This window comes from Gigantopelta aegis, chromosome 13, assembly GCF_016097555.1.
Source record: "Gigantopelta aegis isolate Gae_Host chromosome 13, Gae_host_genome, whole genome shotgun sequence".
In the NCBI taxonomy this organism is placed as follows: Eukaryota; Metazoa; Mollusca; class Gastropoda; order Neomphalida; family Peltospiridae; genus Gigantopelta; species Gigantopelta aegis.
In genome coordinates, this window is record NC_054711.1 from 36,196,759 (window position 1) to 36,212,478 (window position 15,720).

General features: G+C 36.1%; 1 protein-coding gene across 1 annotated transcript in view; it reads left to right on the forward strand.

The window, feature by feature from the left end:
- The window catches only part of LOC121387655, a 73,904-nt gene extending 61,262 nt beyond the window's left edge, over positions 1 to 12,642 (forward strand). Inside the window, exons 19-22 of the mRNA XM_041518842.1 lie at positions 2,924 to 2,999; positions 4,598 to 4,681; positions 6,345 to 6,446; positions 7,662 to 12,642. Of these exons, the coding sequence (XP_041374776.1) occupies positions 2,924 to 2,999; positions 4,598 to 4,681; positions 6,345 to 6,446; positions 7,662 to 7,817 (418 nt within the window). The 3' untranslated portion in view covers positions 7,818 to 12,642. The remainder of the gene's footprint in view (positions 1 to 2,923; positions 3,000 to 4,597; positions 4,682 to 6,344; positions 6,447 to 7,661) is intronic.
- Positions 12,643 to 15,720: the final 3,078 nt, after the last annotated feature.

A 15,720-nucleotide genomic window follows, 5' to 3' on the forward strand; every position in this document is an offset into this window, starting at 1 on the left:
AATATGTCATGGTTATTAACATAGTACAGAATGAAGTTAGTAAATAAGTTATAATATTACCACAGTGTAACTAAGTAAAAATGTCATGGTTATTAACATAGTACAGAATGAAGTTGGTAAATAAGTTATAATATTACCACAGTATAACTAAGTAAAAATGTCATGGTTATTATCACAGTGTAACCATGATTATTAGCACAGTATGACTAAGTAAATATGTCATGGTTATTAACATAGTACAGAATGAAGTTAGTAAATAAGTTATAATATTACCACAGTGTAACTAAGTAAAAATGTCATGGTTATTAACATAGTACAGAATGAAGTTGGTAAATAAGTTATAATATTACCACAGTGTAACTAAGTAAATATGTCATGGTTATTAACATAGTACAGAATGAAGTTAGTAAATAAGTTATAATATTACCACAGTGTAACTAAGTAAATATGTCATGGTTATTAACATAGTACAGAATGAAGTTAGTAAATAAGTTATAATATTACCACAGTGTAACTAAGTAAAAATGTCATGGTTATTATCACAGTGTAACCATGATTATTAGCACAGTATGACTAAGTAAATATGTCATGGTTATTAACATAGTACAGAATGAAGTTAGTAAATAAGTTATAATATTACCACAGTGTAACTAAGTAAAAATGTCATGGTTATTAACATAGTACAGAATGAAGTTGGTAAATAAGTTATAATATTACCACAGTGTAACTAAGTAAAAATGTCATGGTTATTAACATAGTACAGAATGAAGTTGGTAAATAAGTTATAATATTACCACAGTGTAACTAAGTAAAAATGTCATGGTTATTATCACAGTGTAACCATGATTATTAGCACAGTATGACTAAGTAAATATGTCATGGTTATTAACATAGTACAGAATGAAGTTAGTAAATAAGTTATAATATTACCACAGTGTAACTAAGTAAAAATGTCATGGTTATTATCACAGTGTAACCATGATTATTAGCACAGTATGACTAAGTAAATATGTCATGGTTATTAACATAGTACAGAATGAAGTTAGTAAATAAGTTATAATATTACCACAGTGTAACTAAGTAAATATGTCATGGTTATTAACATAGTACAGAATGAAGTTAGTAAATAAGTTATAATATTACCACAGTGTAACTAAGTAAATATGTCATGGTTATTAACATAGTACAGAATGAAGTTGGTAAATAAGTTATAATATTACCACAGTGTAACTAAGTAAATATGTCATGGTTATTAACATAGTACAGAATGAAGTTAGTAAATAAGTTATAATATTACCACAGTGTAACTAAGTAAAAATGTCATGGTTATTAACATAGTACAGAATGAAGTTAGTAAATAAGTTATAATATTACCACAGTGTAACTAAGTAAATATGTCATGGTTATTAACATAGTACAGAATGAAGTTGGTAAATAAGTTATAATATTACCACAGCGTAACTAAGTAAATATGTCATGGTTATTAACATAGTACAGAATGAAGTTAGTAAATAAGTTATAATATTACCACAGTGTAACTAAGTAAATATGTCATGGTTATTAACATAGTACAGAATGAAGTTGGTAAATAAGTTATAATATTACCACAGTGTAACTAAGTAAAAATGTCATGGTTATTATCACAGTGTAACCACGATTATTAGCACAGTATGACTAAGTAAATTTGTCATCAGGTGTTGAATGTGATGATCTGGTTTATAGGATACCACCAGAGTTGTAACCATGATGTGATGTAGATATTTTGAGATTCCATCTCATAATTTTAAGCTTCTGACCCAAAATCTGAGATTCATGGAAGCACAGACTCCTTATAAATTTAGGGGCGAGACGTAGCCCAGTGGTAAAGTGCTCGCTTGATGTGCGGTCGGTTTCAGATCGATCCCCGTCAGTGGGCTCATTGGGCTATTTCTCGCTCCAGCCAGTGCACCACGACTGGTACATCAAAGGCCGTGGTATGTGCTATGTGCTATCCTGTCTATGGGTTGGTGTATATAAAAGATCACCTGCTGCTAATCGAAAGTGGTGACAGCGGGTTTCCTCCCTCAATATCTGTGTGATCCTTAACCATAAGTCCGATGCCATATAACCGTAAAATGAAATGAGTTGAGTGCGTCGTTAAATAAAACAATTCCTTCCTTCCTTCCTTCTAAATTTGCAATCTGGTCATAATTATTAACTCTTTATCCATCCAGCTTTACCACCAGAAAACGTCATCACTGACCCAAGTTTCCAACATGAAATATGTAATTTTGAACCTACATTTTTCCACCTCAAATTGTAGGAAAACAATGTCACAGTCTCTTGATGTGTGTAATAATTTAGGGGACATCTTAATGAGTTTAATTACACAAATATAATGTACAGAAGAACTTTATTAATATTAAAAAAAATATTTTTTTTAAATCCTACAATCATGATCCATGATGTCATTGTTTCTGACACTTTCACAAAGTTTATTGTCACTTTCAATCAACAACAAGTAATTGCATCCATCATCTACTTCAAAGTCTGTATTATCAGTTATTTTTGGCAAATATATTTTTTACAAATCTTCAGTTTTCATTAAATAATTATGTAACATGTTTAAAAAAACATATTTTAGAAATAGCAAAAAATCTAACCCATGAACGCGTTACATCATCAATAACATTTACACACATTTAGATGTGGTTTTTTTGTTGTTGTTTTATTTTCGAAAATGTAATAGCAATTTAAATACGAATACCAGTCAACAAAATAAAGTCCTTATATTGGTAGAGGTAACCTGAGTGGTGGCAGTGACTGTTTTCTTTTACCCTAAACCATGTGTCAAAATTATCGTAAATATTAGACACCAAATAGCTGAAGTTTAAAGTGTGTTTATATATCACTGAAATAGATATTCCTCTCTTTGTGGTTTCAGGGTAACGCAGTGGGAAATACCCACCTGGGACCAGTCAGAAGACATGGATTTGTCCACTCCGGAATATAAAGTGAAAGTAAGTGAATTGTGATGCAACAACCAGCTTCCATGATAGCACATTTATCAAAGTAGAGTCTATCAGATCAAAATTCAAAGTGTATCAAACTTTATTTAAATAGAGCATTGAATACTGTCACTGGTATGTTGGAACCAGAATTTGATATTTGCATGGAAATAGAAATACAAATTTGATTATTAAAACAAAACAAGAGTTATAATAATATTGTTATTCAGTCAGATAGGATGTAGCGTATTGGTAGGGCTATATAAATATAAATATAAATGGTGTGTTGTTCACCTACTATCTACTGCTCTACAACTGGTATCTGAAAGGTCATATTATGTAATGCAAAATACAAAATCAACTACACTTGTAATCAGGAATATGTACTTACTGTACATACTGTGGCCTTTGATGTACCAGTCATAGGGATTTCCACTCCCACCCCCTGGTTTGAGGGCAGTCAATTCTACAACCCACTGCACCTGTTTTGGGAAATCTCTCTAGGAACTGGATATTCTATATATATTAGTCCCCTACCGGTCCAACCGAAGGGAACTATTGGTTTCATCTTGTCCTTCTGTCTGTCACTCTGTCCGACATATAGTTTTCACGACTTGTTTTTTGCAATGCCTCAAGATATTTACCTAAAAGTTTGTGTATAACCGTGTCATGTATAGTTACAAATCAAGTTGGACTTTCATAGCAATTTACCAATTTTTGACAGAGTTATGGCCCTTGAACGTTGCAGATATAATAATTTGTTGGGCTCGGTAGGGGACGTGTATTGCTTTAAGTGGCATTCTCAGTCCAGCCAGTGCACCATGACTGGTATATCAATGGCTGTGGTATGTGTTATCCTGTCTGTGGGATGGTGCATATAAAAGATCCCTTGCTGCTTATCGAAAAGAGTAGCCCATGAAGTGGTGACAGCAGGTTTCCTCTTTATATCTGTGTGGTCCGTAACCATATGTCTGACACCATATAACCGTAAATAAAATGTGTTGAGTGCGTCATTAAATAAAATATTTCCTTCCTTCTTCATTATGCGATTAGTCGCACCGACTTGTCGCATGCGATTCGTCATAGCAACTCGAATCATGTGTGGGGGAAGATGTTACATCATAAGATTCCGTGACATCAAACAAACCTCATCAGTTTAAAAAATATTTTGTGGGAAAGTAAGTGCATACAAATTTCCAGTGAAATAAAGAAAACCTTAATGTAGACAATTTACTGATGGCATTTTGTAACAAAACAATTATTGACCACATCTGGACAATAATACGGTTTATGGACCTATGAAATCTGGACTTTTTGGCATGTTTAGAAGCAAATGAAAAAACCCCGAAATGACAAACCTAAACGATTGTAATTTAATGTGATTTGATTGGCTGAGAGCTTAAAATTTGTCATGAGAAATAGGACTCCGACACAACTTATTCTTTAAAACTAAAGTCGTTCAAATTTAGGTGTTCTCACGGTACGAATTGATCACATGCGACAAGTCGATATGACTAATCGCATAATAAGAATGTCCCTATAACAGTACCGTCAAACTGCTGGTTCAACATACTAATCGATAATAATATGCCTTGTTTGTTTTGTTACAGTCGAAGAAGAAAAGCAAGACGACAACAGCTGCAGCAGACACATCGAGTGACACGAAGAAGCTAAAGGACCAGTTCAGACATGAGGTCAGTTTTAAAGTGCTGGACACTTTCCTTCTTTAACCTTCAGATTACTGGATTAATTTTTGACAAGTTCACAAGTGTATAATTTTTACTCACATATATTCACTTAAATGTTTTATGAATACATAAAATAAAGTTCATATTTGAATCAGTAAGTAGTATTTTCATGTATTTTTCTAATTCCTATGATATTTTAGATAATTTATTGTTGATTAAAATCAGGCAAAAAATCTAAAAAGTTGCGTTTACTTACGGGCATTTGTGGCCAGCTGTCCACTATTTTATGTCCATTATTCCGTGGCTTTCTGACCAGAGTCTTTTTAAAAACTAATTACGATTCATATCCTAATATATGGTGATTTTCGTTGTTGGTAAAACCATCAAATTTATTATCAAATTAGCTGTCACAATCAGCTATTGATCCCTGAAAATGACAGCGATGTGCCGCCATTGTTGTCACGTGAAAATACTTGCCGAAAACCACTTTTTCAACTCAAAATTCCAAGGTATTTTCCTTTGAAGAATGTAAATCTAAAGACACAGGAAGCTGAGTTGTCTTTCGTTTCCTGTTAATAAATCGCTTCCGGTGAGAGTTGTGTGCAAAACGGCAGGAAATATGAATTGGGGAATGCACTGTATACAGTGACGTTGGGCGAGATATCTCGCCTGCAGTAGTCAGAAACTATGGAACTTTCAACAGTATGTGTCTTACACATATAGTCACCGAGATAGGCTCATGTCGCATTTGGAAAGACCAGTGACTGTGAACTGCTTGTTGAGCAAACCATTCTAACAAACCTGAATATGTTTGTGACTTGGATGGTCTCACAAAGTTTCTCAAAGTGAAATTTCTCTGCGAAGCGCCAAGTAAATTTTACAACACTAACTGCCCAACCGTCTTGTTGATTTTTAATCTTTGTACATTTTGCTTCTCAAATTCATGCAAGCCAAGTTAAATGTATACCTTATTAAAAAGATATGCATGTGACAACACAGTATTCATTTAACACCATGATATAGGTTCTGAGTTTGTATAAAAAGCTGTTTTTATTATGTTTGACCAACCAAAGACTCAATGATTCCAGTGTGTTCATACATACATTATGAGTGTATATGCTAAAGCTCACTTTTTACACCATTAACCAAACCATGCCAAACAGGCCCGTACACAGAAATTTATATGGGGGGTGCGTAATCGACGGCCCAAAGGGCCAGAATTGCTAAGGGGGCCGGGGGCATGTCCGCCCGAAATTGTTTTTAATCTAGAATGCGGGAGATGCATTTTCGTGAATTCTGGGAAGTAAATTTGTCACATCGTCAGACTATTTTTATTTTTTTTACACATCCACGGATGGACCTCAGCAGACTATGGGGGGGTGCGTACGCACCCCTCGCACCCCCCTGTGTACGGGCTGCCAATAAGCACAATATCGAAGCATAGTAACTTAATATTTTATGTTTTATAATCTGCATGCATTAATTTTATAACAGAGTATCCCTTTATTCATTTGTTGATTGATTGATTTGTTCGTTCGTTCGTTCGTTCGTTCGTTCGTTCGTTCGTTCGTTCGTTCGTTTATTCATTCATTCCTTGTTTCATTTAGCACAAGACATTTAACAGCTGGTTATTGAACATTTTGTTGTACAGTTGTCTCTTCCTTTTCAGATGTCTGCCTTTGTTGTGACGTGTTTGAATCCATTCAGAAAACCCGATTGTGTCAATGGAAGAATATGCAGTACAGACGATTTTAAACATCTTGCCAGAAAGGTAGTTTTGACACACTCGTATACACTATGTGATTCTAATTCAGTTCAACGGGCGAGACTTAGCCCAGTGGTAAAGCACTCGCTTGATGCGCGGTCGGTTTAGGATCGATCCCTGTCAGTGGACTCACTGGGCTGTTTCTCGCTCCAGCCAGTGCACCACGACTGGTACATCAAAGGCTGTGGTATGTGCTATCCTGTCTATGGGATGGTGCATATAAAAAATCCCTTGCTGCTAATCGAAAAGAGAAGCCCATGAAGTGACGACAGTGGGTTTCCTCCCTCAATATCTATGTGGTCCTTAACCATTTGTCCGACACTATATAACCGTAAATGAAATGTGTTGAGTGCGTCGTTCGCTATCTTGTTATTCACATGTCACATGTTCAGGTAATATATTGGCTGTAAATAGTCATTTCAAAATGCACTAAGCTGCTAGCAGATGTATGCCAGCAAAAATGTTTTGACTGGTCGAATGAAAGGTTATCAGGACTGCTCCCATGATTCACAAACCGATGCTTCGTTTAGAAGAGGACTGCCACTCCCCAGGAGGATACAGGAAAAGATTTATGCCAACAGCTTTCAACTTGTAAAAAATCTGATTTTAGTCATTGGAGTCTTTTAGGCTCAATTAACAATGGGGGAGGTGGGCAGGGATAATTCATTTTAAAGATACTTGTTTATTGTTGTACAGATAGAAACTTATATCAAAATTGTTAATTGTGAAAGTATAGGTAACATATACTGACACACAATGCATAATGGAGACATTTCAGAAACAAATATACAAGAAAAAAGTCATGATGTTGATGTGAGATAGATGGCAAAATTTACAAAGTCTGTTATAGCCTTACACGTGTGTAACTACATGCATTTTACAATGCTTAAACACTTGTCTAAAAAACAAAAAGACAGGCTTTGGAAATGCCCAGAATGTTTAAGCTGGAAGTGTTGGGATGATGGCTTCTTGAAATAAAGATGGCATGTTTAAGCTTGAATTTTTTTTTCTTTCTTTCTTTTTTTAGCGATGCTTTGCATGTTGGTGGTTTTATAGTATTTTCTAATATAAATGCTCTCTATCTACATAATAGAAAAAAAAATCTAGAACAAAACTGAACTACAAAAAGAAGAAAAATATTTATATATAAGCTTGAAATATTAGGATGATGGTTTTCTTCCAAGTGAGATGTCGTGTTTAACTTGTGTGTTTGTATTTCAGCTGACCCATCACGTGATGGCCAAGGAGCTGAAACACTGCCGACACGTGGAAGACCTCGAGGTTAACGAGAGTGTGAAGGGCAAGGCCAAAGACTATGTGAAGAAATACATGTCCAGGTTTACCGGCAAATACCAGAAAGATGACGACGATTTCTAACACAACCTGTCCTTGAAGTGCTCTTTATTTATAATGTGATAGTCTTGAAACAGAGTGAAACATGACACGGAAGCAGTGTAAGACTCGAGATGAAGGCTGTTCGTGTAAAAGTGAAGACACTTGGTTGAAAGATAAATGCTGAAGGAGAAGACCTTTTTTCCAAAGTTGAAGGTCTTTTGTCCTGCGTTAAAGGCTGGCTGTTCAAAGGGGAGAACCATTTGTCAAAGTTGAAGACTGTCCAAAGTTGGAAATTGTTTTCCCGGTGCTGGTGCCTTAGTTCAGTAAATACAACAAAGTATAGCTCCACGAGATAGGACTAATGTATGGAGTCTGAGCAATGATTTGATATTCAGTAAATACAACAAAGTATAGTTCTACGAGATGGGACTAACGTAGAGAGTCTGAGCAATGATTTGACATTCAGTAAATACAACAAAGTATAGTTCTACGAGATGGGACTAATGTAGAGATGGGACTAATGTAGAGAGTCTGAGCAATGATTTGACATTCATTAAATACAACAGTATAGTTCTACGAGATGGGACTAACGTAGAGAGTCTGAGCAATGATTTGACATTCAGTAAATACAACAAAGTATAGTTCTACGAGATGGGACTAATGTAGAGATGGGACTAATGTAGAGAGTCTGAGCAATGATTTGACATTCAGTAAATACAACAAAGTATAGCTCCACAAGATGGGACTAACGTAGAGAGTCTCAGCAATAATTTGATGTTCAGTAAATACAACAAAGTATAGCTCCACGAGATGGGACTAATGTAGAGATGGGACTAATGTAGAGAGTCTGAGCAATGATTTGACATTCAGTACATCTTGACGTGAAGTAATACCTACCCGCTAACAAATCAACAATGAAGTTCACATAGGTTAACAAGGATGGGGTTACCATTGTATAGTGCAAAACTGACATTCTGCTGGAGGAACCATCCACTGAGTTGCTGGTTAATCATTGCCACACCGGTGTGTTCATTTGGCTGATTACCAAGGGTAAGAAACCTAATATGGCTGGATGGTTGACTTATTGTTGTGTTTAGTTCTCTAAATCATCGTTCCTTTGTTATAAAGACTTTTCAGATTGATTTTTAACAAGGGCTATAATCAGTTGTCCACTGGCTACAACATCTCAGTTTGACTGGAATCCAGGGATACCATTGCAGCAGTCCCAGAAATGAAAATGATGTCTTGCAAAAAAACTAGCATCCAGAGTCAGGCAGTTTCTGTCAGAAAATATTTTCATATCCTGATGATAATTATAGTGCTTATTAACTACACATTTTTAAAAATTAATTATTCACTTAGCACATTGTCAAAAAAAACTAAACTTATGAAAAAAACAAAAAGGATTTTTTTTAAATCTCCATCTTCATACTTGTAGAATTTGAGAGAAAACATAGCCTGGTTTAAGGTAATACAAATTAAAAGATTTGTTTAATGACTCCACAAAAGCACATTGACCTTTTAATCAATGTCTGCAGGATGTAAAACATTTGATAATATGGACATATCGTTTTAGAGGAAACCTATATTTGTTAATCAGCAGCAAAGGTTTCTTTTATATGCACATACTATGGTATTTAATATACCAGTCGTGGGGCACTGATTGTAACGAAAGTAAAGTCTATCAGAGAATGGGTTCACGGAGGGACTCCGATTATACAACCCAAACACCTCAGGCGAGTGCTCTACTACTAGAGCTATTCATGAATAAAACTCTACCAGTTGAGCTCTGTGAATTTTAGTGTTTTACCTAAGACAAAAGAAATATGTGCGTTTTGATGATGCAGCGGGTTCAGGATGTGTTAAATATTTAGATCTCTCTCTCTTGAGATAACTTGTGATAGATTAATTTTGTTGAGCCATCAGTACACCGGGTGGTGTGTTCAGGGCCGTGGTACTAGAGCTGAGATCGCCGTAAGTTCATAACTACCTAAGATCACTTCGTGGAACAGGGACCAGGTCTGTAAAATGGCAACCTTTATCTGGCAGCTCATTTCGTTCATGCATTCATTATTCATGTATGGTCTAACCGTCTGTGTGTCTGTCTGTCCGTCTGTCTGTTTTACCTCCAGTGTTTAGGGGTTTTTCTAGATTCAAGTGCTTGATTGAATTTGTAATTTGTATGTCTGTCCACCAGTCTGGAAACTAAATGTTACTTGTAGCTTCAAGTGATATCTTGACGAATATTGACTGCTTGTTAATAGTGGGCTGAATTTGTTACGCCAGTCAAGTCATTGTTGAGCAGCCATCTCAGGAACCACCAGATTATGTCCCTGGGCCCCATTCTACGAAGCGATCTTAGCCCTAAGATCACCTTAAGTGCAAAACAACCTTATGCACTTGAGGTGATCTTAGCACTAAGATCGCTTTGTGGAACAGAGCCCTGGTAACAATTATTAAGTGTTATCTATATGCACACAGAAAAGACAGTGCAGTTTTTCCAATGAGCAAAATATAGGAGAATTGGGGATCACTCTTTACAAATGGTGCTAGGTAAGCAGTCCCATGAAGTTGGAAATAAAATTTAGATTTGTATTGCAAGGCGATTAGTTTGCCACTTTCTTAAAACGTTTTCCAGGTGAGTATGCAAAGAGTGTGCAAAGACTGCCATGTGAACACAAAAAATCTTATCTGTGCAACCTTTGTAATTCAGAAAATTGGCTATGGCAAAATCAAATGCTGTGGTAAAAGTAGTTTGGTTCAGCTAAAATACACTTTGTTTCAGCATTTGAGTTTTAAATAACTGTCCCTTCATTCAAGTTGCATTGGGTGAAAAAAAAAAACACACCATAAAGTGATTCCATTATACCTCAGCTTTTTACATGGTATTGCTGAATGATGACACAAATTGCTGCTGTGTGAACACCGATAAAAAGACTGTACCCTTGTATGAAAATAGAAATTGTGAATAGAGTTATCATTATCATTAAAGATTCACAATATTTATAGCCAATAGCAATTTGTTGTAGATCTTAAATAGTGAAAGATACATGGTGTTTCTTTCGTAAAATGTTAATTTCTGCAGGTTCTTCTTGTTGATTTGTTTTTCTAGTGTTTTTATCAGTCCAAAACAGGCTACCAGTGTTGTTTTTGTTTTTGTTTTCTATTGATGAGATGGGGTATTGTAGAATCTACTGATTTATAAAGATCCTCAGTGCCTGTCGTAAATTTGCCCATAATTGTATGTTAGTAAAGTGTGTCCCGTGATGTGATTAATACCAGTTTCCACTATACAGGTGGTTTGAAGGAGAGCATACCGGTTTCCACTATACAGGTGGTTTGAAGGAGAGCATACCGGTTTCCACTATACAGGTGGTTTGAAGGAGAGCATGTACCTTTAACTTGCAGCTTAACATTATTATAGTGCTCTGAGACCAGTTACAATTAAACCTGCTTTACACACATTTCTTCGTTAGGCTGCCTTTCCATCAGTGCCGTTCTCTCTCCGCTGGCTAGTTGCTTGGTTGTTTACCCATGCAGCTGGCACATTTCCACTGAGGTATTCCCATGACAGGGTTCCTTCCCTATTTCTCGTTCCAGCCGTGGTATGTGCTATCCTATCTGAGGGTTGGTGCATATAAAAGATCCCTTGCTACTAATGGAAAAATGTTGCAGGTTTCCGCTCTAAGACTATGTAGGAGGTTTCCTCTAAGACTGTATGTTGAAATTACCAATTGTTTGACATCCAATAGCTGATGATGAATAAATCCATGTGCTCTAGTAGTGTCATTAAAAAAAAAAATCATTTTAACTTTGGTTCGTTCCATGACATGATTTTTTAGGTTTCCCTTGCATATGTGGCCATACAGCTGGACAAACATCGATACATGATCCACTTTTAGTTTATTCCACAAGGCTAGCACCCATGTCAATGGCAAGACATCAGTGCAAATCAGCTTATTAAATGTTTACAGCCAGATGGCAGAGTTAACCGTATGGCTAAAACCGCTGTGCTAGCTCTGGCAGTCGCCAAATTCGCCAATTGTCAATTTTAAAAACCATTGGCATATTTTATTTTAATTTGGCGAAATAATTGCATGTAATAATTGATATTTTGTTAGTAAATAACTGTGTTTCAGCCATTTTTAAGTTCAATAGACAATTCGGCAAAATTTTCTGGTCACCTAGAACTAGCCCTGAACTGCACTAGTGGAAAGGCAGCCGTAAACAGATTCTTGCATGTTGCCATTAGATGGATTTCTGAATATTTTGGGATTAAATGTATGCAGTTTCGAGTTCATATTAAGTTTGTTTTTCTCATTATCTATGCTGAAGCACACTTCGGAAACATGAAATGATGTATGTCATATCCAAAGGTTCAGCAAATAGAAGTGTATCATTGCCATTGTGTAATATATTTTCGTCATTCCCATCAGATGAGTATTTACTTATGAGAAGACTTGAGAAGGTTCACTTTGATATATGAATCTATTATTTTTATCATTGAAATTACAATGGAATTTCATCTTTTACCACTTAAAGCATTTTATCATTGTATAATTATGATTTATATTTTCTTCTTTTTTTTTTTTTAGAGTTTTATTGAAAAAACGCACACAACACTCAATAACAGAAGAATGTTTGGGTGTTTTGTTGCCAATTTTGTTGTTACAGTTGAAAAGTGTTTATTATTCATAGATTTATGTGTCCCTGTATGGATATAAGGATTTTAATGAATCAGGTTGGTGTTTTGTGCAGATGGTGTGTACATATTGTTGTGTACAAATAACCTGCCTGAATGAATACATGAAGTAAAATGTTTTAAAAGTAAACTTTTTGTACAAAATAAAATTTTGTTGTTTTGTAATGTTTTGTTTTCGAGTTATTTATTAATGTTTATTTTGTTAATTGGATCCAATAAGTAAAGTGTTATGCACTACACAGGTTTAGTGCCATCCTTAAACTGTTATCGTCCTTGTTCCTTCATCAGATAAGCCTCATCTTCTTAAGAGCCTGCAGAGATTTCTTCTTCTCTGTGTGCCAGCAGTTGGGTCTAAGATTGATCCGCGTAGGTAGGACCATTGGGCTATTTCTAGTTGCAGACAGTGCACCACAACTGGTATCTCAAAGGTGTCATATGTGTTATCCTGTCTGTGGGATGGTGCATATAAGAGATCCCTTGCTACTAATGGAAAAAGGTAGCAGGTTTCCTCTCCAAGACTGTCAGACTAACCAAATGTTTGACATCCAATACAGCTAACACATTTTGTTGCACTTTTGGTTAAAGGCATAAAACTAGGAACATAAATACATTGACCCATTTCAAACATTTTCAGATATAGACCCAAGTCAGCAGCACCAGGGAGGATCTACAAATGTGCCCCACCTCCTTTTTAGTGGGGTGCCTCACACAAAAATGCAGCACTTTTAGTTAAAAGCATGAAACTTGGCACATATATTCCTTTTCTCTTTACAAACGTACATGTATGGATCAAAGATAACAGTTGGCCAGGGAGGAAATACAAATGCCACTCTACTTTCCGTGTAGGGATTAATTTTTTTATTAACTTGCAAGTACCTGCATTCAGATGGATGGTTCTCACTCAATGTTAATGCTACATTAATTATCAGTGGCGGATCCAGAAAATCCATTTGGGGGGGGGGGGGGGGGGGGGGGGGGCAGTGACACGAGGCGAAATTCCAAGGGAACTTTGGGGGAGGTATGGAGGAGAATCGTAAAAAAAAATGAAAATTAATATATAATAAAATATCTGTCACACATTTTGGGGGGTGGGGGGGGGGGGGGGGGGCAGGTGCCTCTGATTATAGATGCAGTGTTTCTGCCAGACTTTTTTGGGGGGGATATGGTGCTATGGACTTGAATGTAATCACAGTCAACAGGAGGTAGGGGGGGCAATCTAATTAAAATTAGTTCTACAGGTCTACCAGTAATTAACCAGTGGAGCTAATTTTAATTACATGGGGGGGGGGGGGGGGGGGGGGGCTTCGCCAGAAAGAAAATGGGTTAAGTTTATGATTAGGGTTAAGAAAATAATACAGTAATGATAAGAGTAATTAATTTTGTCAAAAGGTTAACTTAAAAAAAAAAAAAAATCAGCAAAAAATTTGGGTATGGCGCCCTACCCATTTTACCCTCTGGCAGAAACCCTGAGATGTAACTTTGAATAGCTAAGATGCATGCAGGGAGAGATTAGGGGGATTGGCAATGCAATAATAGTGAACAGCGCCCCCTGGTGGCCGTGGATAACCAAAAACGTTCATAAAGTAAGTTTGTATTGATAATAGTAATAGATTACATGTAGTATAACGTATTTAAATGTCTTTGGTTAGGCGAGTCTTTGAATTCCAGACGAAAACATCATATTTTCCTCGTTGTGCCCATTGCTTTAGTTTTCAAGTTTTAATAGAAAGCACTTCTTCAAAATGAGATTATGGTGGCCATCTTGGAATTCCAAGATGGACGCCAAATAAAACCAATTAGTATCAGTATCTCACATTTTGTGTCCGGTAGTCGACTGAACCTGAGCGTAGATCCTTGCTAAGTGCAAAGAAGGCGATTAGCATTGTAGATCAAAAGAGTAGAAGCAAAAAAAAAAAATTTGTTTTGTTTAACGACATCACTAGAGCACATTGATTTATTAATCATTAGCTATTGGAAGTCAAACATTTGGTAATTTTGACATATAGTCCTAGAGAGGAAACCCGCTACATTTTTGTTTCAGTAGCAAGGGGTATTTTATATGCACCATCCCACAGACAGGATAGCATATACCACGGCCTTTGATATACCGGTCGTGGTACACAGGCTGGAGAGTAGAAGCAATGAGTAGAAGCAACGAGAAAGATTAGGAAGTGTTAAAAAAAAGGCCTTGTTATGTGTATACTACAGATTCAAGGTTAAAAAGCAACTTGTTTTGAGTTCTGCAGTAGGACATACTTAGTTTCCATTATCTTCTTACTGATCAACATGTTCCGGGTTACTGGTCTTAAATACCCCCCCCCCCCCCCCCCCCAACCACCACCACCCCCGTATGTTTTCGCTTTTTTATATAGAATTCTTTGATGTAGCTCACGATATACGTGTCCCATACCACATCAACTGTTTTAGAATGTTCTAACCGTTTCGTGATGCATGGAACAACGATATGGTTGGTATTTCCATACAGTATATCAGGTTTCTAGTCAGGACAAGATTCCAGTAAAGTAGGTAGACATTTTACATTATCCAACCATTAAGCTGGAACCTTTTGTATTCCTGACCACCAAAATTGCCTCTATAGACCGCCCTGAAGACCAAGGAAATAATCATTAATCAGGGCCCGTGCTTATAAAACTTAAAGTCTAGACTTTAATAAAGTCCAGACTTTAACGTAATGTTATTTGATAAAGTCTGGTCTTTATTAAAGGCTAGACTTTAAGGTTTATAAGCACGGGGCCTGGTGCCTTACTAATTCTTCAAGGAATAATGCCACCATGTAGCCACGAGGATGTAGACATTAGACTTTCAATTCATGGTGAGGATGCAATTCTGAATGGTTATGTGGTGTGCACTGTTGAAAATGTATGCTCGTCATCAAAAAAACTAACTTTAATGTGCAAGTTTAATATTTAAAAAACAATTGGTCGAAAACGTGTTAAATGGCAACAGGATAAGGATGGGCCAAGTCTCTTTAAAAGGACATACCCTAGTTTTAAAACACGAACGCCTTTTTTTGTTTTTTTTACTATTATAACCGTTTTTTATAACTTAAATCACACTTTACTTAGATTTTATTGGTTAAATTATCAATTTCTGTACATTTGAAGTGTTTTTTGTCATCCTGGTGTTTTTAATACCCCAAAATGCATTTCTCATATTTTTAAAAACACACGTGCGTCTGAGAAGTTACAGTTATGGAGTCGAGTTTTAGTCTATTTTTAGAGG